General features: G+C 43.3%; 1 protein-coding gene across 4 annotated transcripts in view; it reads right to left on the minus strand.

Annotated features, from left to right (window-relative positions):
* ZRANB1 (zinc finger RANBP2-type containing 1) overlaps positions 1-24955 on the minus strand; it is a 63219-nt gene extending 38264 nt beyond the window's left edge. Inside the window, exons 1-2 of one of the 4 annotated variants that reach the window (XM_066355914.1) lie at positions 24554-24955; positions 843-1693 (exon numbers count right to left, since the gene is read on the minus strand). In XM_066355914.1, the coding sequence (XP_066212011.1) occupies positions 843-1656 (814 nt within the window). In that variant the 5' untranslated portion in view covers positions 1657-1693; positions 24554-24955. The other 3 variants (XM_066355913.1, XM_066355916.1, XM_066355917.1) reach the window with 3 other exon arrangements.
* Between the last annotated feature and the right edge of the window lie 1423 nt (positions 24956-26378).

Raw genomic sequence — 26378 nt, forward strand, 5'->3', positions numbered from 1 at the left:
CCCCATATACAGCCATAAGCCATGTTTAAAGCTTTATGACTGCTCTACATACTTACCTTGAGTAGGCACAAGCATTTCCTTTACAAAACCAAATGTCAAAGCAAGCACCCCCCCCAAATCATCAGTCATCACATTTAAAAAGCTAACCTACTGAAAAAAAAAAAAAAAAGACGGAAATGTGGAAGTCAAACAACTCCTTTTGTGAATTACACCACAAATAATTAACTCACAGCATGTCTGTCTTTTAACAGCTCTGAGCCAGTAACCAGGACCAATGTCCAGAACTTCCTCAGAAAAACACCAAAACCATCAAACACACAAATCATAACCGAACCTATGCAATCAGCTGGCCTTGTGAAATCAGTTCATAAAGTTTGCAAGTATTTACTACCAGACATTCATGTTCAATTAACATCATTATTTTCAAGGTCAAAATTACGCTTGTTCAACTTCTTAGAGTCATACATTTTGTGATATTTTTAGCATCTGACTAAAGCTTCTGCCATCACAAGATGCTCACACTGTTAACAAACATGGAAGCAGCAGGTGGTGTTCCTCAGTCACATCTTGTTACAGTAAACAGAGTAGCAGTGTTAAATTCCAGGTATGTATTTTACTATTGATGTGCAAACAACTTTGCTTTCAGGTTTTCTCCCTAGAGATGGAGAGGCACACAGTGAAATGGAAGCAACGTGAACACAGTTAATGTAAGATCACACACACACAGGTTCTTGGGCATGCACATGAATGGACTAACGCTAAGTGATATTGGCCCTGCTTGTATCTTTCACGTTATCTTCAATACCTTTCCCAATCCCGGTCAATTAAATGCAGAAACTTACCCACACAAGCATTGAGGAAGAGCCAATCAGTCTTTTTCATCCTGTTTTTAATCTGCTTTAGTTTTTTAAAGTCCACTTCAAGTTCCTCCTTGCTGCCAACAGCACCAGCCAACTCAATCCTCTGAAAATCCATTTTCATTTCCGAGTCGCGTTTTGTAGTAGGAGGCGATCTTCTTTGGCTATTACTACTGCTGCAGCCTCCTCTCCATCGAGCTCTGTCTTGCTCATTTATTATTGAAGAAGCCTCTTCAGTCTCTGCCAACCCTATTGCTTCAATATTATTAGGTCTGGGATGATCACAAACAACACATTTTTTAGCCTTGGCCCAGTTTTCATATGTGCAAATAGAACAAGTCCAATGCTGGGTCCTTGTGTTCAGTTTATTTCTGTCATTGTACTCCTCACAAGGATCAACAGAAAATGCAACTGGTCTTGAGCCAGATCCCGAGGACTGAGGAGATTCTGTGGGACTCCTGGTCCTACGCTGGGATAAGCACTGGGTACATCTGATTGCTCTTGGCCAGTTCAAATATGTGCACATGTGGCACGACCACTTATTTGTATTCTCCATGCTGTACGAAGACTTAACCCTTGGTCTTGCACTTGAGTCTGGGCATATCAAAGGACTACTTCCTCCTTCGGTGCTGGAAGGATCCCAGTCTCGACCAACATCACTTGAACCACTTTTAAATGGATCTTCTGTAATAATAGTTCCACTAGGTCTTTGGGCACGACACATAGTACACTTGATTGCAGATGGCCAGTTTTCATACGTACAATATTCACATGCCCACTTGATTCCACGTTCTGACATTGTGCACTTCTTGAAGAGAATTATGTCAAGCAGGAAGCTATAAATAATTAGGACATGATTATTAAAACAATAACTACATAATTCCACCTCTGAAAATATGCCAAAATAAAAGTATGCTTCTATTTAAATAGAAACTTTTTAAAAGATGCATGTAAGATTTCACATTGAACTATCTTTATTTTCTCTTTTGATTTCCACAGACACCACAGATAAATTCCCAAAGAAAAACCTTAGATCTCCAGGAATTTAATGGAATTGTATTTCAGAATGCAAGAGACAGGCAGAAGATGAAAAGGTTTGCTGTAAGAGGGAAGGAGGGTAAAATGAGGAAGCCATTAATAGAAATGCTGCATCTCAACATCCCCATCAATTTAGAAATGGAACCAACAGTCAAAAGACGCAGAGGGAAGGAAAAAAACACAAAGCAAATATCTTAAACGCATAACCATTTTCAAATTATGAACAATATAGATGAGTATGCTCTCTATAGTATCCTATTGTTTAATTTACTAAAAAATTCAGAAGACCAACGTCAACTCTATCATTCTTGCTAAGAGAAAAGCAACTTACAAGTGCAAATTATCCACTGCTCTTTTTTTTTTTTTTTTTACAGATACAGAGAGTCACAGAGAGGGATAGATAGGGACAGACAGGATTGAAGAGAGATGAAAAGTATCAATCATCAGTTTTTTGTTGCGACACCTTAGTTGTTCACTGATTGCTTTCTCATATGTGCCTTGACCGCGGGCCTTCAGCAGACCAAGTAATCCCTTGCTTGAGCCAGCGACCTTGGGTCCAAGCTGGGGAGCTTTGCTCAAACCAGATGAGCCCGTGTTCAAGCTGGCAACCTCAGGATCTCGAAACTGGGTCCTCTGCATCCCAGTCCAACGCTCTATCCACTGCGCCACCGCCTGGTCAGGCTCCACTGCTCTTAATAAGCACAAGTAAAAAAGAAAAGATGTTAGAAAGTAATCCTTACAATTAATAAAGTTACACTGAGCCTGACCAGGCGGTTGCACAGTGGATAGAGCATCGATCTGGGACACGGATGACTCAGGTTCAAGACCCTGAGGTCGCCAGCTTGAGCGCGGGCTCATATGGTTTAAGCAAAGCTCACCAGTTTGAGCCCAAGCTCGCTGGCTTGAGCAATGGGTCACTTGCTCTGCTGTAGACCCCCCCCCCCCGCTCCGGTCGAGGCATATATGAGAAAGCAATCAATGAACAACTAAAGTGCTGCAACAAAGAATTGATGCTTCTCACCTCTCATCTCTCTTCCTTCCTGTCGGTCTGTCTCTGTCTGTCTCTCTGTCACAAAAAAAAATTAACATTGATCTGGTCACCAAAAAAATGAAAAAAAATAAAGTAACACTGAAATAGAGCTAAAATTGCTTGATAACCTATATATCTTCACAATTTAATTGTCTGAAGCAAAAGAAAAAGTGCAAATCACCTGTACTTGGGACAATGAAATCAATGGAATGTCGCTACTAGTGTACCATTCCAATATGATTTTGAATATTCACACTTCAATAGTTAATATTTAAAATATACTCAAAATTCAATTCATATTAAAAACATATTCACTATTTACAAGTTCCTTAGGATTCTACACTGGACTTACTAACATTATACTATAATGAAGACTTCATTATTTAATGACAAATAATTTATTAATGAAGCAACTTACATGGCAAATTTAATAATGACCTTTTTTAAGGGATTGAATTTATGCATTGGTCACTAAAGCCAGCCTCTTCGTTTTCTTAAATCCCTTCTCAACTAAACTAGTATCACTGCCACATATTTTTAAGCAGACAAGTAAAAGAAACCTAGACGGGCCCTGGCCGGTTGGCTCAGCGGTAGAGCGTCGGCCTGGCGTGTGGGGGACCTGGGTTCGATTCCCGGTCAGGGCACATAGGAGAAGCGCCCATTTGCTTCTCCACAACCCCTCCCCCCCCCCCCCCCCCCGTCCTTCCTCTCTGTCTCTCTCTTCCCCTCCCGCAGCCAAGGCTCCACTGGAGCAAAGATGGCCCAGGCACTGGGGATGGCTCCTTGGCCTCTGCCCCAGGCGCTAGAGTGGCTCTGGTCTTGGCAGAGCGACGCCCCGGAGGGGCAGAGCATCACCCCCTGGAGGGGCAGAGCATCGCCCCCTGGTGGGCAGAGCGTTGCCCCTGGTGGGCGTGCCCAATGGATCCCGGTCGGGCGCATGCGGGAGTCTGTCTGACTGTCTCTCCCTGTTTCCAGCTTCAGAAAAAGAAAAAGAAACCTAGATGGAGTAAAGAAGCTCTTCCCTCTCTTCCTCAGGTCCTTTCTGAACCTGAAAGCTCAGTCAGTGTCACTTTATATCACTGCCTACACCAAACCCTCACTCCATTTATACATAGTATAAACTCTGTCAAGAGGACAAATTCATATAAGAGAAGCTACTATTTAAGAGCTAAAATGAAAATCACTTACTAAGATTTCAGTTTCCATGCTACAACCTCCACCTTGCACATGATTAGAATAAAAGTATGATTTATAAATCAGACCAAAGGCATGACTCAGTCTTCATGCTAGCTCAGATTCTGACTTCCTCAGGAGATCCTGCAAACTGATAAGAGGTTCTGTCTGACTGTGAATAGCTCTATTCCTGTAAAGGAGACCAAAACTAAATTTCACTTGAAGCTTGCTTTTTAATCCGAAAATATTTTTAAAAGGCTTTAATCAATCTCTATTTTCCTACTCATTCTTTTAATAACGAACTACTATATTTAGAATTTTAATTTAACAGCAATAAAAATTAGCTGATTGGGCTGATCAAATTAGACAACAGAAAGACATTCCTCTCTGAAACCTTAAACATCTGTGCACTAACAAGCACATGAATAGTAACTTGGAGTGCTGAGTCAACTCCTACCTGCACTGTTGATTATCACCGAGGGGGAAAGGTGGTATGCACCAAGAAAAAGACCAAACAAAAATACATCACTTATATTTAGCTTTGAAGTTTTTTTCTCCTTCAGCAACTGTATTTCTTTCCTTACCCAGCTAACTTATATTTTACCTTGCTTAGATTTTTAAATTTAGTTTGTACATACCGATTACACTCAATGTGACAAGTGTGTTGAAGGTCAGGGAACTATAATCATATAAGTATCTTTAAAATAGACAACTGAGATTTAATGGCAGTTTTCATATTCATTAGGCAGTTTCTTCCTTTAGTTTCTCAGGAATAAAACAAATTACTCTATTGGAAATTAAAATGAGCAAGTGGAAACTTATGACAAGAACAAATGACACAATAAACATATCCAGGGTTACTATAAGTAGTTTCAATATTTAATTTACAATATTCATTCAAAAACTTATGCATCCTTTGATTACATCTTACTTTAATATGTCTGTAGGCTCACCTAAACAGCTTAAAGATTATCTATTTTAGCTAATCTTCATGGAAATAATGTGCTAGCTAGCATAACATATTTAAATGTCCGTGTCTGACAATAAATGAAAAAGTCTGGCATAGAAAATGAAGGACCACTGTCATAAATGTATGCCTCGTAAACAGCCTTTCCCTTTCAAAAACCCAAGTACATAATTAAGCAATACCAAAACCAAGCTCAAGAGTTTTAAGATAAGGGTATTTATATTACATAATGATGTATACAGTATCCACTCTATGGGGAATTGAGACTTTGTAGGAATATTGCTTTTTGGTAACTAAAGCTAAAATTTACTGGAGAGGATTATCTGAGAGAGCCATTTATACCTGTGGTAATCAGTAAATGGAATATTAAGAGTAAAGATAACATCTCAACTGTGATTTTGCATTGTTGAGATGAAATGAACACTAAGTACACTTTCTCTTCCAAATGTCAAACATCCCTAAAAGGACATCAAATCGGTTTTAATGGCAACCAGCTATGTTACTACTGCACATTGAAAAAGTCATCCCTAAATTTTAAGATATAGGCCCTGGCCGGTTGGCTCAGCGGTAGAGCGTCGGCCTGGCGTGCGGGGGACCCGGGTTCAATTCCCGGCCAGGGCACATAGGAGAAGCGCCCATTTGCTTCTCCACCCCCCCTCCTTCCTCTCTGTCTCTCTCTTCCCCTCCCGCAGCCAAGGCTCCACTGGAGCAAAGATGGCCCGGGCGCTGGGGATGGCTCCTTGGCCTCTGCCCCAGGCGCTAGAGTGGCTCTAGTCGCGGCAGAGCGACGCCCCGGAGGGGCAGAGCATCGCCCCCTGGTGGGCAGAGCATCGCCCCTGGTGGGCGTGCCGGGTGGACCCCGGTCGGGCGCATGCGGGAGTCTGTCTGACTGTCCCCGTTTCCAGCTTCAGAAAAATACAAAAAAAAAAAAAAAAAAAAAAACATTCCTTGGTTCAAATACAACACCAGCAGTTCGCATCCTGCAAACCACTGCCCGTGAATCCATCTGTGCACCAAGCTCTACTGCAGACAGGCTGAATAATGACTCCAAGCATATCACCCATTTGCCAGGACTAAATTCCTAATGGCTTCTGATTATATCCGCCCCAGTTCAAATAATAATAAAAGCACAAATATTACAAGTGTATGGATTAATGGCTAGGGGAAAGGGAGCGGTAAGTAACTGAGTATCTTTTTATATTGTCATGGTTAATAATAAATTAATTAGACCATATTTGTGAAACATTACTAAACACTGTAAAAGACAAATCTCTATTGAAGTCAATTTCTCAAAATTGACTACAAAATCCCCTAATCCCCTACTAACCCTATGAAAGAGAACTGGAGAAGTGAAATAGTCTTCACATACAAACTCCTTAAGAAATAAACGGAGTCCTGGCTAGTTAGCTCCATCAGTTAGAGCTCAAACAAATGTTCCAAAACACTAAGACTGCTTCAGGAAATAACCAATGAGTGCACAACTAAGTGGAACAACAAATGAATGCTTCTCTTTCTCAAATCAATCAAAAAAATAAATAAAAAGAAAAAACAACTGAGAGAAGTTCAGTAGCCAGTTTCCAATGATGTTATCCAAAGAAAGGACTAAGAGCGGTCTTTAAGTAAAGTTCTAAATTAGTTTTATTAATATAAGCCTATATTTAGTAATATAAATACTTATTAATATAATTATTGACATAGTATTAATAGAAATCTGTGCCAATTTACAAATTCTCAAAAAGCATCTTAGGGAAATACAGATGAAGCTAAAATTAAAACGGGCATTTAAACATGCTGAATTTTCAGGTTTTTAAAATATTACAAGGTAATTAATTCTGAATTGTAATATTTATAAAAGTACTACTTAACTCTTAAGCCAAAAACTCCAGTTATTTCCTCTCTTCTGTTCAGCATCTGTCTACATCAATGTCTTCCTCACAACAGTCAACAGAAAAAATAACTTGTCTTGTGCAAGACCCTGAAGATTGATAACATGATGAACCCTCTATCTACAATCTGACCTCATTTCAGGGCTCCAATAGCTTATCACATCCTCCATTAAACCTCTTATCTCCCTCTCACAACAAAGTCCTACCCTGGCTTCTCCAGTTTCCATTAAGGGCACCATTAATACCTCTGCACCCAGCATAAACTCAAAATCAGCTTGAATTCTGCCTTCTCCCCACAGATTCTCTCTAGTAGTCTCTGCCCAGTCGGTTCTTCTCTTCCCATTCAACGGCTTCGGGCCAGGCCAGAACGCCTATAATAGCCTCCTAAGCGCCTTCCCATTCTAAATCCATCCAGGTCATGGTTATCAGAATAACTCTCCTAACAACAAGGCACTCTTTCTAAAGCTCTTCAGCACAGCACAGATTTTCACCTCATTCCTGTCTCTCTCACACACACTCACCCCCACACAGAACACACATCCCCCAGACGCATGGATGTAGCACCGCCCCTCAGTAGTACATACGTGAAGGCACTACCTGAGAAACACAAGTATATATACAACAGACACACTTCTGATGAATCCTACCCACCCTGTGAGTCTCATTCCTCTCATGAAATTTTTTTCAAGTCACTTCAACTCCAAGCAACCACACTTCTGACATTTGGCACTTACTGTATTTCCTCTTGGCGCTGGCTGAGTTTTGAATATTATGTTTTCCCTATATCATTCCCTCCCTTCAGTTTTCAATCAGTAGCCAAGCTTTCAAAAACTTTGGCTCAGGGGTTCTAGTGGCATGAAATGCAAGCGAGCCCCAAGTTTAGTAAAACCCACTGAAGAAACCCCAGAGTGACCTGAAAAACAGGGAGTGGAGCTTTGAGCAATCTGGCAAAAAAAAAAACAAAAGAAATTCTAGAGGATGGGATCCACCCCGGGGCAAAACCTCAACAGAAAGTGTCTGCCACTAACTACCTGCCAAGCCATGGGCACTCATGATGCGGTTAACTATGCAAACGTTGTCAAGGGCACAGTACAAAAACTTCTACAATCATTAAATATCCTCTGAAAGTACTGTGCCTACATGAAATTACATATCTATAATCAGGAATGAGCATATCTCAAAAATGTCCTGACCTTCCTCCTACAGGTCACTATTATCGATCATCTCCATCTAAGGAGTAGACTTGAACTAAACATATTCACTAAGGCACCTTGTCCCAGTAATCTGTGGACAAGTTAGACAAAGTAAATTTAGTTAAAATAATAAACGCCAAGAGCACCAGTCATGGTGACCTTGAAATAAAAATATAAAGAATATAGAGTTTACAATGTAATATGTCAACACTGTTTTTTAAAAAGTGTAATAAAAGGCCTGACCAGGCGGTGGCACAGTGGATACAGCATCGGACTGAGACGCAGAGGGCCCAGGTTCAAAACCCCGAGGTCACCAGCTTGAGTGCAAGGTCACTAGCTTGAGCATGGGATCACAGACATGACCCTATGGTTGCTGGCTTAAAGCCCAAGGTCACTGGCTTGAGCAGGGGGTCACTTGCTCTGATCTGCTGTAGCCCCCCCACCCCCCGCACCCTCCCATTAAGGAACATATGAGAAAGCAATCAATGAACAACTAAGGAGCCGCAACAAAGAATTGATGCTTCTCATCTCCCTGTCTGTTTGTCCCTATCTGTCCCCCTCTCTGTCTCTGTCACAAAAAAATAAAAATAAGTAATATAATAAAAGTTACAATTCTAATGGTTTGACTTTTAAACCACTAGACAATTAGCAATCCATTGATTAGAAGGCCCAAAGATACAAAATTAATTTAGTGTGGTAACTCTTCATAGGAAACCATCTTCCAGTCATTTCAAGAGGAATCCTAAATCTTTATATACAAGGGCTTTATCTGTAAGTTTGCCAACTTCCTCTACTTCAACTCCAACTTCTTCAGTTCCTACACAAAAAAGGAAGCGCAATGGATACATACATATACACATGCATGCACACATATATACACAGCATGCTTCCTTTACAATTTCAAAGACAACACAAGTCAATCACACATCCCAAACTGTAATCCCAAACAAAACTAATAATTTATAACAAGTTACCAAAGGTCTACTATGCACTCAAAAGTGTTGAGATGAAACTAGGTAAGATATTGTCCTTGTGCTCAGAGCACCTGCAACCTAATTAGATGAAAGATGACTACAATTTTCTTAAAATATAAATGGAAGTAGGGTGATTACCTCCAAGAGTGTGTATCAAACCAGCATTTATTTTTTTATTTTTTTATTTTTGATGGGCTGTTACCTTTAATCCTAGCTTGCACCCAGCAGGAAAGAAATACACACAATGGGGAAAACACTTCCCTTTCCATTCAGGGCTCCCAAAGCCACTGACTTACCTGAGTATTCCTAGAATCAAAGGTTTCTAGCTCACCAGCCTTATTCACTTCTGTTCCCCATTTCCTTCTCTCTACACAAACTCTGCACAAACTGGCTTCTACTTTAGCATTCTGCCATCTTGGCTGCTTCTCCTTGCAATGCTAATTTCAGGAACCGAGCGACCAAACCAGCATTTAAAAAAATAATAAGCTCTGGCCTGACCAGGCGGTGGCGCAGTGGATAGAACGTTGGACTGGGATGCAGAGGACCCGGGTTCGAGACCCCGAGGTCGCCAGCTTGAGTGCGGGCTCATCTGGTTTGAGGAAAAGCCCACCAGCTTGAACCCAAGGTCGCTGGCTCCAGCAAGGGGTTACTCGGTCTGCTGAAGGCCCGCAGTCAAGGCACGTATGAGAGAGCAATCAATGAACAACTAAGGTGTTGCAATGCGCAATGAAAAACTAATGATTGATGCTTCTCATCTCTCTCCGTTCCTGTCTGTCTGTTCCTGTCTATCCCTCTCTCTGACTCTGTCTCTGTAAAAAATAATAAATTTTTTTTTAAAAGTTTAAAAAAATAATAATAATAATAAGCTCTGGATGAGAGTTCGATCCCCAATCAGGGCACACACAGGAAGCAACCAATGAATGTATGACTAAGTGAAACAATAAATGAATGCTTTCCTTCCCCCTCCCCTCTCTCCTTTCCTCTCTGTCTCTAAAACAAAAAACAACAGCAACAACAAAAATTAAGCCCTGGCCAAATAGCTCGGTTGGTTGGAGTGTCAACTCATAGCGCGGAGGTTGCCAGTTTGATTCCCAGTCAGAGCACATACAGAAACCATCGATGTTCTGTGTGTGCGTGCGTGTGTGTGTGTGTGTGTGTGTGTCTCTCTCTCTCCTCCTTACTTTCTCACTAAAATCAATAAATAAAAGACAATATAAAGCTACAGTAACCAAGACTGTGATACTATAAAACAATAGACAAATAGGTCAATGGACTGGAATAGAGAGCCCAGAAACAGATCTGCATATACAAAGCCAACTGATCTTTGAAAGAAGTAAAGGCAATACAATGAGGAAAAAATAGTTTTTTCAAAAACTGGTGCTGAACAACTGGATGTCCACATGCAAAAAAAAAAACCAAAAAACGACTCAAGACACAGACCTCACACCCTTCACAAAAATCAACTAAATATTCATCACAGGCGTAATGTAAAATGCAGAATGATAACATTCCTAAAAAATAAAAGGAAATACAGTGTGTCCGTAAAGTCGTGGTGCACTTTTGACCAGTCACAGGAAAGCAACAAAAGACAATAGAAATGTGAAATCTGCACCAAATAAAAGGAAAACTCTCCCAGTTTCATACCTATTCAGTGCAGTTCGATGTGGGCTCACGCACAGATTTTTTAGGGCTCCTTAGGTAGCTGTCCCGTATAGCCTCTACAGACTCGTCACTGACTGACGGCCTACCAGAACGGGGTTTCTCCACGAAACTGTCGGTTTCCTTCAACTGCTTATCCCACCCAGTAATGTTATTCCTATGTGGTGGCGCTTCGTTATAAACGCGTCGATATTCATGTTGCACTTTGGTCACGGATTCGAATTTAGCGAGCCACAGAACACACTGAACTTTCCTCTGTACCGTCCACATCTCGACTGGCATGGACGTGAGCTGCTCCACTGTATACATGGTGTTACGTCATCATCTGCACATGCGCTCATGCTGCCACATCATCCTACAGAAACTGGGAGGGTTTTCCTTTTATTTGGTGCAGATTTCACATTTCTATCATCTTTTGTTGCTTTCCTGTGACAGGTCAAAAGTGCACCATGACTTTACGGACGCACTGTTGTCTAGACCTTGGCTATGACAATACCTTTTAAAACAAAACACCAAAGGTACAATTCATGAAAGAAAAAATTGATAAGCTGGATTGGTTATAATTAAAAAGTGCTCTGTAAAACACTGCCCAGAGAATAGAACTATATGCAAAAGATGTATCTGATAAAGGGCTAGTATTCAAAATATGCAAAGAACTCTTGAAACGCAACAATAAAGACAAGAACCCAATTAAAATTTGGGCAAAAGATCTGAACAGACAACTACACCTACCAACAAAGAAATGCAGATAGCAAACAAGCATACGAAAAATGCTCACTGGCTTGCATCGGTAGGGAATACACTCCTACCAAACGATCAAACCCAAGTGCTGACCGGGATGCGGAGCAGGAACTCTCAATCACAGCTGGTGGGGATGCATATAGCACAACCGCTTCAGAAGAGAGTGGGACAGTTTCTTACAAAACTAAACATATCCTTCCCATAAGATCCAGCAATCATATAGCCTGGCATTTACCCAAAGGAGCTGAAAAATGTCCACACAAAAGCCTGTACACAGATTTTTACAGCAGTTTTATCCAAAATTTCCAACACTTGCAAGCAAGCAACATGTCCTTCAGTAGGTGAATGAATCAACTGTAGTACATTCAGACAATTAAATATTATTCTGTACTAAAAAGAAATGAACTATCAAGCCATGAAAACACATGGAGGAACCTTACATGCATATATTTCCCTAAGCAAAAGAAGCCAATCTGAAATGGCTACATATTCTTTGATTCCATATGGCATTCTAGAAAAGGCAAAAACTGCCTGACCAGTGGTGGTGGCGCAGTAGCTAAAGCATCAACCTGGAACGCTGAGGTTGCCCGTGCAAAACCCCAAGGTCACTGGCTCTGAGCTCCAGGCTCATCAGCACAGGGTCCCTGGCTTGAGCAGGAGAATTGTCCACAGGATCCCAAAACTCAACAGCTTGAGCCCAAAGGTTGCTGGCTTAAGCAAGGGGGACACTGGCACAGCCCTGGTCAAGGCACATATGAGAAGCTCAATGTACAACTGAAATGAAAGTAACTCTAAGTTGATGCTTCTCATTCTCCCTTCCTGTCTCCCAATAAGTAAATAAATGAATGAATGAATGAATGAATGAATGCAAACACTACTATGGTGATAAGAAAAAGATCAGTTGATGTCAGGGTTGAAGGCAGGAAAGGATGAGTAGGCAGAGCAGAAGACTTGTAGGACAGTGAAAGTATTGTACATAACATTGTAATGGTGGTTACCCATTAGACATTTGTCAAAACCCATACAATGTACAACAAAACCAAGAATAAGCCTCAATGCAACTATGGACTCTAGTTGGTAAAGATGTGCCATGGGGGATTCATCCATTATAACAAATGTCACTGTTTCAAGATTCTGATAGTGGGAGAAGTTATGCATATGTGGGGGCGGGGGAGACGAGAACTCTACTTTCTGCTCAATTATGCTGTGAACCTAAGCTCTACAAAATAGATTACTTTTAAAAATCTGCTTCTTAAGTTTTTTAGTCACTAATATACAAGAAACAAAAAAATTCCGTCAGTTCTCAAAAAATAATGGATAGTTTAAAAAAGACAGAGGGCCTGGCTGGTTGGCTCAATGGTAGAGCATCGGCCTGGCGTGCAGGAGTCTCGGGTTCGATTCCCGGCCAGGGCACACAGGAGAAGCACCCATCTGCTTCTCCACCCCTCCCCCTCTCCTTCCTCTCTGTCTCTCTCTTCCCCTCCCGCAGCCAAGGCTCCACTGGAGCAAGGTTGGCCCGGGTGCTGAGGATGGCTCTGTGGCCTCTGCCTCAGGCGCTAGAATGGCTCTGGTTGCAACAGAGTGATGCCCTGGATGGGCAGAGCATCACCCCCCGGTGGGTGTGCCAGGTGGACCCTGGTCGGGCGCATGCGGGAGTCTGACTGCCTCCCCATTTCCAACTTCAGAAAAATATAAAAAGATAAAAATTAAAATTAAAAAAGGACAGAGGGCCTGACCAGGTGGTGGCACAGTGGATCAAGGGTCGACCTAGGATGTTGAGGTTCCAGGTTCAAAACCCTGAGGTTGACGACTTGAGTATGGGCTCATCCAGCTTGAACGCAGGCTCCAGCTTGAGCACAGGGTCACCAGCTTGAGCGTGGAATCACAGACATGAAACCATCGTCACTGGCTTGAGCCCAAAGGTTGCTGGCTTGAAGCCTTAGGTTGCTGACTTGAGCCCAAGGTCTCTTGATTGAGCAAGGGGTCACTGGCTCAGCTGGAGTCCCGGGTCAAGGTACATATGAGAAGCAATCAATGAACAACTAAGGTGCCACAACTATGAGCTGATGTTTCTCATCTCTCTCCCTTCCTTCCTCCTCTCACTCCCTCTCCCTCTCTCTCTCTTTTGCTAAAAAAATAAAATAAGCCTGACCAGGCCGTGGCGCAGTGAATAGAGCGTCGAACTGGGATGTGGAAGGACCCAGGTTCAAGACCCCGAGGTCACCAGTTTGAGCGCGGGCTCATCTGGTTTGAGCAAAGCTCACCAGTGTGGACCCAAGGTCACTGGCTTGAGCAAGGGGTTACTTGGTCTGCTAAAGGCCCCCAGTCAAGACACATATGAGAAAGCAATCAATGAACAACTAAGGTCTCTCAACGAAAAACTGATGATTGATGCTTCTCATCTCTCTCCGTTCCTGCCTGTCTATCCCCATCTATCCCTGACTCTATCTCTGTAAAAAATAAAATATAATAAAATAAAATGGACAGAGGAACTTTTAGTGTGAACCTCAACTGCTCTAAAAAATACCCAACTTGAAATATATTCACACCTGAAGTCCTAAAATTTTTTTAAACTTATTAATTTAAGAGAGAGAGGAAGACAGACAAACATCAATCTGTTCCTGTATGTGCCCTGACTGGGAATTCAACCTGCAACCTTTATGTATCAGGACAAAGTTCTAACCAATCAAGCTATTCAGCCAGGGCTAAAGTCTTAAATTTTTTCTTAAAAAAGGAACACAGAAATTAGCATGAAAGGTTCCTACTGCCAAATCTGAATCAACCTGACCACCTATATAAAAATAGCACGAAGGGGCCCTGGCCGGTTGGCTCAGTGGTAGAGCGTTGGCATGGCATGCAGGAGTCCCAGGTTTGATTCCCGGTCAGGGCACACAGGAGAAGCACCCATCTGCTTCTCCACCCCTCCCCCTCTCCTTCCTCTCTGTCTCTCTCTTCTCCTCCCGCAGCCAAGGCTCCATTGGAGCCAAGTTGTCCTGGGCGCTGAGGATGGCTCCATGGCCTCTGCCTCAGGCGCTAGAGTGGCTCTGGTCATAACAGGGCAGTGCCCCGGATGGGCAGAGCATCGCCCCCTGGTGGGCTTGCCGGGTGGATCCCAGTCGGGCACATGCAGGAGTCTGTCTGACTGCTTCCCCGTTTCCAACTTCAGAAAAATTAAAAAAAAAAAAAAAAAAGGCAGGAAGGGATTTTAAAGCATTGAATAAAATAAAAATCTATGTCTACAGAGGTGTAGATAGACACAAGTATGAAGAGAAAGTTCCTCCTTACAGTAGAAATCCAACTAATAAATGATAGAAATAACTGGATTAGAAAAATCACCATTTGGCAATCTTCACAACAGATTCAGAAAATCATCATCAATGGATATTAAAACAAGTGGGGAAAAGTTTGAGTATTTACAGGATATTTATATAGTCTCCAAGCATCCCTCCTCAACAATAGCTGGTATGTTACAAAACCTAGTAGACACCTTCACCAAACAATCAAAGTTAACCACACCAGTAACCACATCAATTGCCTCTTGATATGCTGTACTAAGAGTACAACGTAAATTACTTCTGTGATATTGTTGCCAGAAATTATATATTCTAATTCTAATCATGAGAAAACATCAGACATACTCTATTGAGACTTTCTACAAAACTAGTCCTATATTCTTCAAAAACATCAATATCATGAAAAACAAAGAAAGACTTCACTGTTCCAATTAAGGGAACATATTAAAAACAATGCAACTGACTGCAACACATGATGTGAGATTTTATGTCTTTATAAAAAATATTAATGGGACAATTAACAAAACGAATAATTTTGCAGAAACTCATTCTCAATAAGAAGTACTTAACAGTATTGTACAATGTTAATTTCCTGATTTTGACCACTGTCTTGTGGTTATGTAAGAGAAAGCCCTGGTTCTTATGAAATACACACTGAACTATTTAGGGATACAGGAGGATCAAGTCTGCAAACAACTTTAAAACAGTTCTAGGGGAAAATACACACACACACACACACACACACACAACCTTACACAAGGAACCTTAAAATTTACAACACACTTTCACAGCCTTACAGAGAAGCCAAATGAATCCTTAGAAATGTAAATCAATTCATAACACAAGGATTTGAAATCTTCAAATGGCTTCCCAATCCACTCAGAATAAAATTAAAATTCCTCAGTCTTTCTTGCAAATCTTGACGTAGTGGTGAGTTTCCCTCTATTCCTTATACAGCAAGCTCATTCTCATCTGAAAAGTTTTGTCTCCTCTGCCTAGACTGCTTTTTCCACAGATTTTGACAAGGCCAGCTACTATCACTTAGATCTAGGTTTAAATAGCATCTCCTGCCTGAACAAGGAGTGGTGCAGTGGATAGGGGGTCGACCTGGGATACTGAGGATCCAGGTTCGAAACCCCGAGGTCACCAGCTTAAGTGTGGGCTCACCAGCTTAAGTGGGGGCTCACCAGCTTGAGCGTGAGGTCGCCTGCTTGATCGCGGGATCATAGACTTGTCCCCATGGCCACTGGCTTGAAGCCCAAGGTCTCTAGCTTAAGCAAAGGGTCACTGGCTCAGCTGGAGCCCTCTAGTCAAGGCACATATGAGAAAGCAATCAATGAACAACTAAAGTGCCGCAACTACGAGTTGATGCTTTTCTTTTTTTTCTTTTTTTTTTTTTTTCCTGAAGCTGGAAACGGGGAGAGACAGTCAGACAGACTCCCGCATGCGCCTGACCGGTCCACCCGGCACGCCCACCAGGGGCGAAGCTCTGCCCACCAGGGGGCAATGCTCTGCCCCTCCGGGGCGTCGCTCTGCTGCGACCAGAGCCAGTCTAGCGCCTGGGGCAGAGGCCAAGGAGCCATCCCCAGTGCCCGGGCCATCTTTGCTCCAATGGAGCCTTGGCTGCGGGAGGGGAAGAGAGAGACAGAGAGGAAGGAGGGGGTGGGGGTGGAGAAGCAAATGGGCGCTTCTCCTATGTGCCCTGGCCGGGAATCGAACCCGGGTCCCCCGCACGCCAGGCCGACGCTCTACCGCTGAGCCAACCGGCCAGGGCCGAGTTGATGCTTTTCATCTCCTCTCTCCCTTCCTGTCTGTCGCCATCTGTCCCTGTCCCTCTCTCTCCCCCTCTTCACTTAAAAATAAATAGCACCCTATCAGAAAGATGCTCCCTGATCACTCAAGTAATTTTCCACCACATCACCCTATTTTCATTATCTGCATAGTAATCATCACCACCTGGCTTTTCTTTTCTTCTTCCTTTATTTGCTCCTTGATTATCTCTTCACGCTAGAATGTAAATACAAGGTAACAGACTGTCTTGTTTTACAGGATTATCTCAGCATCACTAGTAGTTACTTTCTCAAATGCTTAACACTAAATAGGTTGTTATTAAATGTTTTAACTTCAGTAGCCTTTGCAACAATTATTTTTGTAATTTACTTTTTAACAATTCTAAACACCCTCATCAGATAACATAGTAGGTACCCAATAATTAACTTAGTTTGCATAACAATGCCCTCAGATTTTCAACTTAATACAAATATCCCCAACATATCAACACACACACACACACACACACACACACACACACACTGGGGTGTGGGAATGTGATTCTTCCCTTTTCCCATCTATAAAGATCATCCACACTGAAGAGGATCACTCCTTTCTCATTTCCAGCCCCCTGACAACACTAGCTGTTGGGGGGAGGGGGGTTGGGGGGGGAGGACTGGAGAAGGAATAAGGCACTCATATATCCAGGTGCTAGGAGTGCCTTTCCAACCTCATCTGCATACGTTAGCCATTAGACAATGGCTTCTTAAAGATAACACCAGAAGCTCCAGTGCCCTGAGGACTTTTCCTGGATGTGGACTTTTCCTGGACTCCTGCTCCCTATGACAGCTCCTAACAGACTGAACTGTGGTTGGGTTGCATTCTTCAGGAATTTGGCATGGTGTTGGGGCCAACGTGGACTTGGTGAACATCTTAAGGACACTACTCTTTTATGGATTCTTGCTGTATTGGCCAAGAGGCTTTTAATCACTGTAAAAAAAAATAGAAGACTGGATAAAGAAGATGGGGCACATATACACCATGGTATACTATTCAGCTAGAAGAAATGATGCCATCAGATCACTTACAGCAGAATGGTGGAATCTTGATAACATTATGCGGAGTGAAATAAGTGAATCAGAAAAAAAACAAGAACTGCAGGATTCCATACATTGGTGGGACATAAAAACGAGACTAAGAGACATGGACAGGAGTGGGGTGGTTATGGGGGGGGGGGGAGGAGGAGGGAGAGGGGGAGGGGTACAAAGAAAACTGGATAGAGGGTGACGGAGGACGATCTCTCTTTGGGTGATGGGTATGCAACAGAACTAAATGACAAGATAACCTGGAAATGTTTTCTTTGAATATATGTACCCTGATTTATTGATGTCACCCCATTAAAATAAAAATTTATTTATAAAAATAATAAAAATAATAAAAATAAATAAATAAAATTAAAATAAAAAGATAACACCAAAAGCATCAGTGACAAAAGAAAACCTAACTGGACTACATCAAAATGGAAAGCATTTGTGCTTCAAAGGCCACCACTAAAAAAGTGAAAAGACAACCCACAAAACAGGAGAAAAGTATTTGCAAGTCATTTACCTGACTTGTATCCACAATATAAAGAATGCTTACAATTCAACAATAAAAAGACAAATAACCCAACTGAAAAGTGAGCAAAAGATTGGAACAGACATTTCCCTAAAGAAAATATACAAATAGCCAGCAAAAACATGAAAACATGCTAAACAGCATGCAGAAAAAGCAAATAAAAACTAAGATGCCACTTCACTGGAATGACTATAAAAAAACGACTGACAATAACAAGATGAAGATATTGAGAAATGGAACCCTCACTCATGGCTAGTAGAAATGGAAAATGGCGCAACCACTTTGGAAAACAGTCTGGCTGTTTCTCAAAGGTTAAACATAAACAAATGAACCAGCAGTGCCACTCCATAGGTGTATACCCAAGAGAACTGAAAACTATGTCCCACAAACACTTGTACATAAATTTCATAACAGGTAAAAAAGCAGAAACAACCTAAATACCCAATCAATAAACAAATAAATATTCAATGGTCTATTAATTATTCAGCCATAAAAAAGACTGAAGCACTGACACATGCTACAACATGGATAATCCTTGAAAACATTACACTAAATCATCAAAGCCAGAAATAAAAGGTCATGTATTATATGATTACACATCTAAGAAATGTATATAACAGGCAAATCTATAGAGATATAAAGTAGATTCATGGTTGCCAGGAAGTCAGGCAAAGGAAGAAATGACTGCTAATGGTGCAGGGTCTCTTTTTAGGATGATGAAAATATTCCAGACAGTGGTGCTGGTCACACAACTCAGATTATGCTCAAGACCAATGAAGTACTGGTATATACTTTAAAAGGCTGAATTTCATGGTATATGAAACAAACCTCAATGAAACTGTTATTCAAAAAAATAAGAAAGTCTAACCTGTGGTGGCGAAGTAGATAAAGCATCGACCTGGAAATGCTGAGGTCGCCGGTTCGAAACCCTGGGCTTGCCTGCTCAAGGCATTTACGGGAGTTGATGCTTCCAGCTCCTCCCCCCTTCTCTCTCTCTGTCTCTCCTCTCTCTGTCTCTCCCTCTCCTCTCTAAAATGAATAAATTTTAAAAAATTTAAAAAAAAAGAAAAAAAAAGAAGAAAAAAGTGGGGAAAAATATTTCTCATTAAAAATAAATAAAAAAAAAAAAGATACTGTGAGGGTCCAGAATGAGCCACTGATAGATGTGTCTTAGTAGTATGCAGATTACTATGAGCTAAAGGCAAGTTCAGCTTTAGGCTCAAAAGAAACTTGTCCCCCCTCCCTTAAATACCTAGAAAAATTTAAATCGCAGGCCTTGCCCATAAGAAATTATCAGACATAACTTCTTCTAATCTATCCACAGGGCAGGGAAAACTTCTATTTACCGAAGGACTGCTCTTCATCTCATCCTGCAGTGACCTTTTGAATACTCCAAGGCATCTCACCTCACCTCACCCCTAGCTCAGGATGTCTTTATACCTCAACCCCTCTCTCTGTCTCTGAACCACTCACTCACACATGCGGGGTCTCTGACGCTCTCATGTATGTGGACTTCCTGTGAGGATAAGAGTGAAATTTATTTTCTCTTGTCAGTCTGCCTTCTGCTGATTTATTTGGCCAGCCAAAAGAACCAGAGAAGGGGGATTTTCCCCTCCCCCACACGTGTGACTGATTTCCAATAATGCCTTACCCATTTGAATATTTTTTATTTATGTGAAGTCAATTCACATAAAAGTCTGACTTGCCAAAAAGTGAAAACAAACAAAAAATAATTGTGTCATGTTGGTTGAGGAGTGGGTGGGACAGTTTGCCCTCAATACATAAACTATAAAAATACAGAAAATTGGGCTTTTTCATTACTAAAAAATTCAGTATAACTAGGCAGCTGAAAAATTATCAACTTTCGGCCCTGGCCAGTTGGCTCAGCGGTAGAGCATCGGCCTGGCGTGCAGGGGACCCGGGTTCGATTCCTGGCCAGGGCACATAGGAGAAGCGCCCATTTGCTTCTCCACCCCCCACCCCCCTCCTTTCTCTCTGTCTCTCTCTTCCCCTCCCGCAGCCAAGGCTCCATTGGAGCAAAGATGGCCCGGGCGCTGGGGATGGCTCCTTGGCCTCTGCCCCAGGCGCTAGAGTGGCTCTGGTCGCAGCAGAGCGACGCCCTGGAGGGGCAGAGCATCGCCCCCTGGTGGGCAGAGCGTCGCCCCTGGTGGGCGTGCCGGGTGGATCCCGGTCGGGCGCATGCGGGAGTCTGTCTGTCTCTCCCCGTTTCCAGCTTCAGAAAAAAAAAAAAAAAAAATTATCAACTTTCTATTTAATTTACCAGACCAACCTCCATTTTAAAATTCAAACTGATGGCTCTTGTCAAAAATTTCATCTTAATCAAAATAACACTCTCCCAGAGAGCAAAGAATGCTAACTGATCCAGCTTTCTCACGTGGTGAAATTACTGGTATAATTCTATCAAAGTACCTTTTACAAATACAAGTAACCTATGTAAAAATGGCTAATATTTCTGGAAAGTTTATTAACAGAATAATTTTAGCTTCAATTATGCTAAAACAAAAAAGGTTCTGAAGCTTTAAAAAAATTATGTAAACTACTTCCTAAAAAATCATTCCATTTCGGCCCTGGCCGGTTGGCTCAGTGGTAAAGCATCAGCCTGGCCTGCAGGAGTCCCAGGTTCGATTCCCGGCCAGGGCACACAGGAGAAGCGCCCATCTGCTTCTCCACCCCTCCCCCTCTCCTTCCTCTCTGTCTCTCTCTTCCCCTCGGGCAGCCAAGGCTCCACTGGAGCAAAGTTGTCCCGGGCGCTGAGGATGGCTCCATGGCCTCTGCCTCAGGCGCTAGAATGGCTCTGGTCACAACAAGGCAGCACCCCAGATGGGCAGAGCATCGCCCCCTAGTGGGCAGACTGCCTCCCTGTTTCCAACTTCAGAAACACACACACACACACACACACACATCATTCCATTTCAAGGGAAAAAATACTTTGATAAACTGGATGAAAACAGTAAGTTTCCACACAATCAAAATGCTTTACTGCTAAGAGACTATGTATCCATAAAATGTCAGACCTTTTAGTCATACACACAACAAACATACACACCTTTTTTCCAACCACACCAGCATCCACCCATGGACTCCATAATTACATACATTATCCATGGTACATAAAAACACTACAGACCAGATTGTCTGTGTTTTCTTCAAACACAGATGACAGGTAGCAGTGAATCACACATTCTCCTGAGTCTCATCTGCCTGGTGATCAATGACACATGCTGCCAACATCTCAAGCTAAGGCTGAAAACAGACTACAGAGTATTTCCTCCTTCCCAAGATGCTAAACACTGCCCATACACTACAAATATGCAATGACCACCATGAGTGCCACTGGTGCCAACCTCAAATGGAAGTTACTGCCCCAGACTCAAATCTGAAGTAAAACACGGAACTGCAATACTTATTTTGATTTGAATAAGATGTGATCTTAACAAAATTTTGAGCATCCTCTGTAGAAAGAAAATTGTGCTGACAATAAACACAACTGACCCCCAAAATTCTTTTAGAGAGTACCATAATTTCAAATATTTTGTCTCATAAAATCATCACAGTGCCAGAAACTCCAATACCTAGAAGAGTACAAACTGCATATTATACCTCTATAACCAAAAAATACTTTGTCAGATCAAGTACGCATATTTTCAGTGCTAAATATATGATAAAGTCTCCATAAGTAATAGGTTTAAGGGTTTATACCCATTTTTCAGGTCTTAAAAGTGTAATAGGAAAGCAAAATAAAGACATAAAAGAGTAAATTAAAATCCAGACTAGAATATGCTAAGAAAACAAAGGATGAAACAGTCTTACACAAGAGAGGAGTGAATGGATCAGTTGGGGTTAAAATCCGTCAAAAAGATTTCTCAGGAGACAGAAAATCAGCTGGGCCCAGAGTACAGAACCACCACGAATACAAGCAGAAGAGGGTTTAAACCAGAAAGAGGGCATAAAGAAAGGCCAACTGCAGGCACTCCACAGTAACAACAAATAAGTTCATTTGGCTGGACCTCAGAATTCACAAAGGGAAGAGTTGAGTCTGAAGAATGGATCAGGGCCAGATTATACAAAAACTTGAACACTACACCAAGGAGCACAACTTTACTCTGCATGTAATTAAGAAGTGTTCTGGAAGTTTTTATGTTGTGATGTGAGAAAGAGAGAATGTTAAGATGTGCAAGATCTTATTTGCCCAAAGCATAACAAAGCACAAATATTCCAAATGAAACGATGTATCACTGGGTAAAACATGTTCAAAGCCCAAGCGCAAGAGGTTATTATTAGGAGAGGAGGGAGATGAGCAGCAATCCTCAAAAAACAACTGTGGCCTGATCAGGCAGTGGCGCAGTGGATAGAGCATCGGACTGGGATGCAGAGGACCCAGGTTCGAGACCCCGAGGCCAGCTTGAGCTCGGGCTCATCTGGCTTGAGCAAAAAAAAAAAAAAAGCTCACCAGCTTGGACCCAAGGTCGCTGGCTAGAGCAGCAAGGGGTTACTCAGTCTGCTGAAGCCCTGGGGTCAAGGCACATATGAGAAAGCAATCAATGAACAACTAAGGTGTCCCAACGAAAAACTGATGATTGATGCTTCTCATCTCTCTCCATTCCTGTCTTTCTGTCCCTATCTATCCCTCTCTCTGTCCCTGTAAAAAACAAAAACAAAAAACTGTGAATCAAGGTAAATTACAATAGTTACAGTGGTCTACTTCGGCAACTCCCACTTATTTAGTTTCCATTTATTATAAAAGCATGGTAAGTATAAACCATGCGTAAACAGTTCTCACTGTATCAATTACACATAAGGAGGTACTTTATCTCAAAGATTGTACAACTAGATTGTGAATTCCGTAACCATGTTAATACTCAAACTTTAGATATGTTCTGCCTTAACCCTTATCAGTGTACAGAGCTGGATGGAGGCCAAAAACTTAAAATCTACTACCGTGAATGAGTTCATCATACTAACCGAAGCACATTTCAAGAGTAAACAAATTGGTGTCTCAGTGCTCTGAGGCACTGGTAAAAGATGTTGAAACATCAACAGAAATAGAAATCCCTCGTGACAATATCCTCCCCAAAGATTAAAATATCATTACTGTCCTCTTAGTCCCGTAACACCCCAATAAAAACCTTACAAAATTCAGTATGAGGAGGTGACTGACTGCATATCTTGTGATAAGATCCAAAAATCAAAGAGGAACAAGGTTCTAAATTTCTTTAAAATGACCTCAATCAATAATAACAACGAGGAGAAATCCAGCTTTATTTTTCACAAACATAATTTAGGTGACTTTCCTAAGGCCCATGGCACAGGCCAAAGATCAAAATTCCTTATGGTTTCCCCTGGCTTGCGGTTTGTACACTGAACCATCCACGTCTGATCCAAAGAGGGGTATGCCCCTGAGGTCCCACAAGTGGTAAAGAAGTCAAAAGGCACCACCAAGAGAAGACCCACTCACTATACAACATATCCAGGAGCAAGATTTCGATTGTGCTCCTAAAACATTTTTTTGTACAGACAGACCAAAATATTGGGGAGGGGGGGAGCGTTTAACCTTTTAGTCTATGGACTTACCGAAAAGGGAAACCCACCGATTGAAATTCACAACTCTCAACAAGCGAGTTTCCAAACCCCCAGTGTATCTCAAAAGATAATGTGGCCCGTTCAAACTTCCAGGCTGAACCTAAAACTGCCCGTCCCTTGTGCTTAACGCAAGTATTCATTACAGTCCTTTTGTCTGTGAAATGACCCACACCGAGAGCTCCACGGGGGAAAAGAACAGGCACTTGCACGGAACAATCGTGAATTGGGAGCGAGAGAGGTGGGGCCGTCTTTCCACTAATTGCAGCTGCGGCCCCCGAGCCCCGTCGCCCCCTCCCACCTCTCTTTTCTCGCAGACAGACAGACAGACAGACAAGGCAGCGGCCGAGGCCGCCGCACAGGCACAGGCTGGAGACAGAAACACCTATAGGGAGACCAGTACCACTCGGGACGAGGGCCCAGGTGTCTCGGGGCCCGCTGCAGAGGGAAGCGGAGCCCCCCGCGTCCCGCACCCCCGTGGGTGGGAGGAGAGAAACAGGGGGCGGGGGGAGCTGGCGCTGCGTCCAGCGCGGCGGGTCCCCGGGCGGTAAACAAGCGGGGCGGACCCGCCCGCCCGCCGCTCGCCGCTCGCCCCGGGGGAGCCCAAAATGGAAGCGCGGCAGCGGCAAGCAGACCGTGCCCTGCCCTCGCCTCCCCGCGCCGGCCGTGGGCGCGGGCGGGCGGTCCGTCCGGGAGCCGGAGACCGTGCAGGCCGCGGCGGGGCCCTCGGCGGGGCGCCCTCCCGAGGCCCGGTTACCTGGCGGCGGCGGCGGCTCCTCCTCCTCCTCCTCCAGCTCCCGCTCCTCCTTCCCGGCCGAGTCCGAACCTCGGCGCCCGGCGGTGGCAGCGACTCCCCGAGCTGCCCGCGGCGACGAGCCGAGCCCGGCCCCTCTCCGCCTCCCTCCGTGCCGCCTCCGCCCTCCGCCCTCAGTCAGGACATGGTCTTCGCGGGCCCGCGCGCGGCTCCCGACCGCCGGAGGCGGGGGCTGGGGGGCTGAGAGCAGGCGCGGAGGCGGCGGGCCGCCGGGGGAAGGGGGGAGAGAGGAAGGGGGACGGCCTCGGGCGCTGCGGGATCGTAATGGCGGCGGTGAGGGGCCCAGGAGCCAAATAAACCCCACGGCGAGCAGCACAACGTCAAGGCCGGACCCCACCGCTCGCCGCGCTATCATTGGCCCCGAGGCCGCCAGCGGCGCAGCCAATGGGCGGCCGCTTCTTTCCGGGCGCAGGAGGCGGGCCGCGGGGCGGTGACGTCATGCCCGAGCCCGGCCCGGATTGTGAGGGGCTGACAAGCTCCGGCTCCTGCTGGGGCTAGGGCTGCGACGCCTGGGCGGCGGCGGCGGCGGCGGCGGCGTGCGTGTGTGCGTGCGTGCGTGCGGAGGACGCCGCCGGCGGGGGCACGCAGACGCTGTGGCCCCCGGGCGTTCCTGCGCGCCACACCCCCTCTGCCTCCTCTCTGCAGCAGATCCACCTGCGTGGGGGTCTCCCATCTCCTAGGGCAGTGGTCCCCAACCTTTTTTGGGCCATGGCCCGGTTTAATGTCAGAAAATATTTTCACAGACGGCCTTTAGGGTGGGACGGATAAGAGTATCACGTGACCAAGACAAGCGTCAAGAGTGAGTCTTAGATGTAACAGAGGGAATCTGATCATTTTTTTAAAATATCGTTCAGACTTAAATATAAATAAAACAGAAATAATGTAAGTTATTTATTCTTTATCTGCAAACCGGTACCAAATGGCCCACGGACCGGTACCGGTCCGCGGCCTGGGGGTTGGGGACCACTGTCCTAGGAAACTGACTCCTCAGTAGCAGAGTCGGCTTTGCTTTTTTCTCACACTTCCAGACTCCAGGGAAGAGAAATGTTGAGGTTGCTTGTGATAGACGTGGTAAAAAAAAAAAAACCCATACATAAAAATAAAACTATTTTTTTACCTTCAAGGTGGTGTGTGTGTGTATTGATAATCTATATTACATGTATATGTGCATATATGCTTGATGAGAAGCCGTCAAGTTACATGCCAATTTTATCTTAATAAAATAAAGCTTTTTTAAAAAAAAAAACACTCTTGTCTATGATTTCCTAACTTGGAGAGGATTACCTCTCTGTGAGTTGTAAATTTAAGGCAGAGGATAAATTGTAGCCATGGAAAAAAATGCTGCTGGGAGGATTTCCAGGGTCCAAGTTTGAAAGACAGTATGTCATCTGGTTGGTGTGTTTTTGTATATTTCTTTTATTTCTGTAAATGTGGCCAGAGTCACTCACTTGGTCATTTGCTAAAACCCCATTATGTCACATTCTTCCAGCCAGAGAGCTTTGGTTTTTGCAGTGGAATGTCCCCATCCGTGCATTTTTCATATTTCGTATTTTATTTCAAGAATTTGAAATAAAACATAGCATAAAACATAGCAACTCTTTAAAAGTCATAAAGCTTTTTAAACGTTATTGGATTTTTTAAACTTGGATGGAAGCTTCATTAGTAAAACTATTCATAGTATTATTCTGAGTCTCTCTATGCATAAATATGACACAGGTGTGTATACAGCTTCACTACTATGGGCACGGAAGAATAATACCTTATATGG

Source organism: Saccopteryx leptura, chromosome 13, assembly GCF_036850995.1.
Source record: "Saccopteryx leptura isolate mSacLep1 chromosome 13, mSacLep1_pri_phased_curated, whole genome shotgun sequence".
NCBI classification, from domain to species: Eukaryota; Metazoa; Chordata; class Mammalia; order Chiroptera; family Emballonuridae; genus Saccopteryx; species Saccopteryx leptura.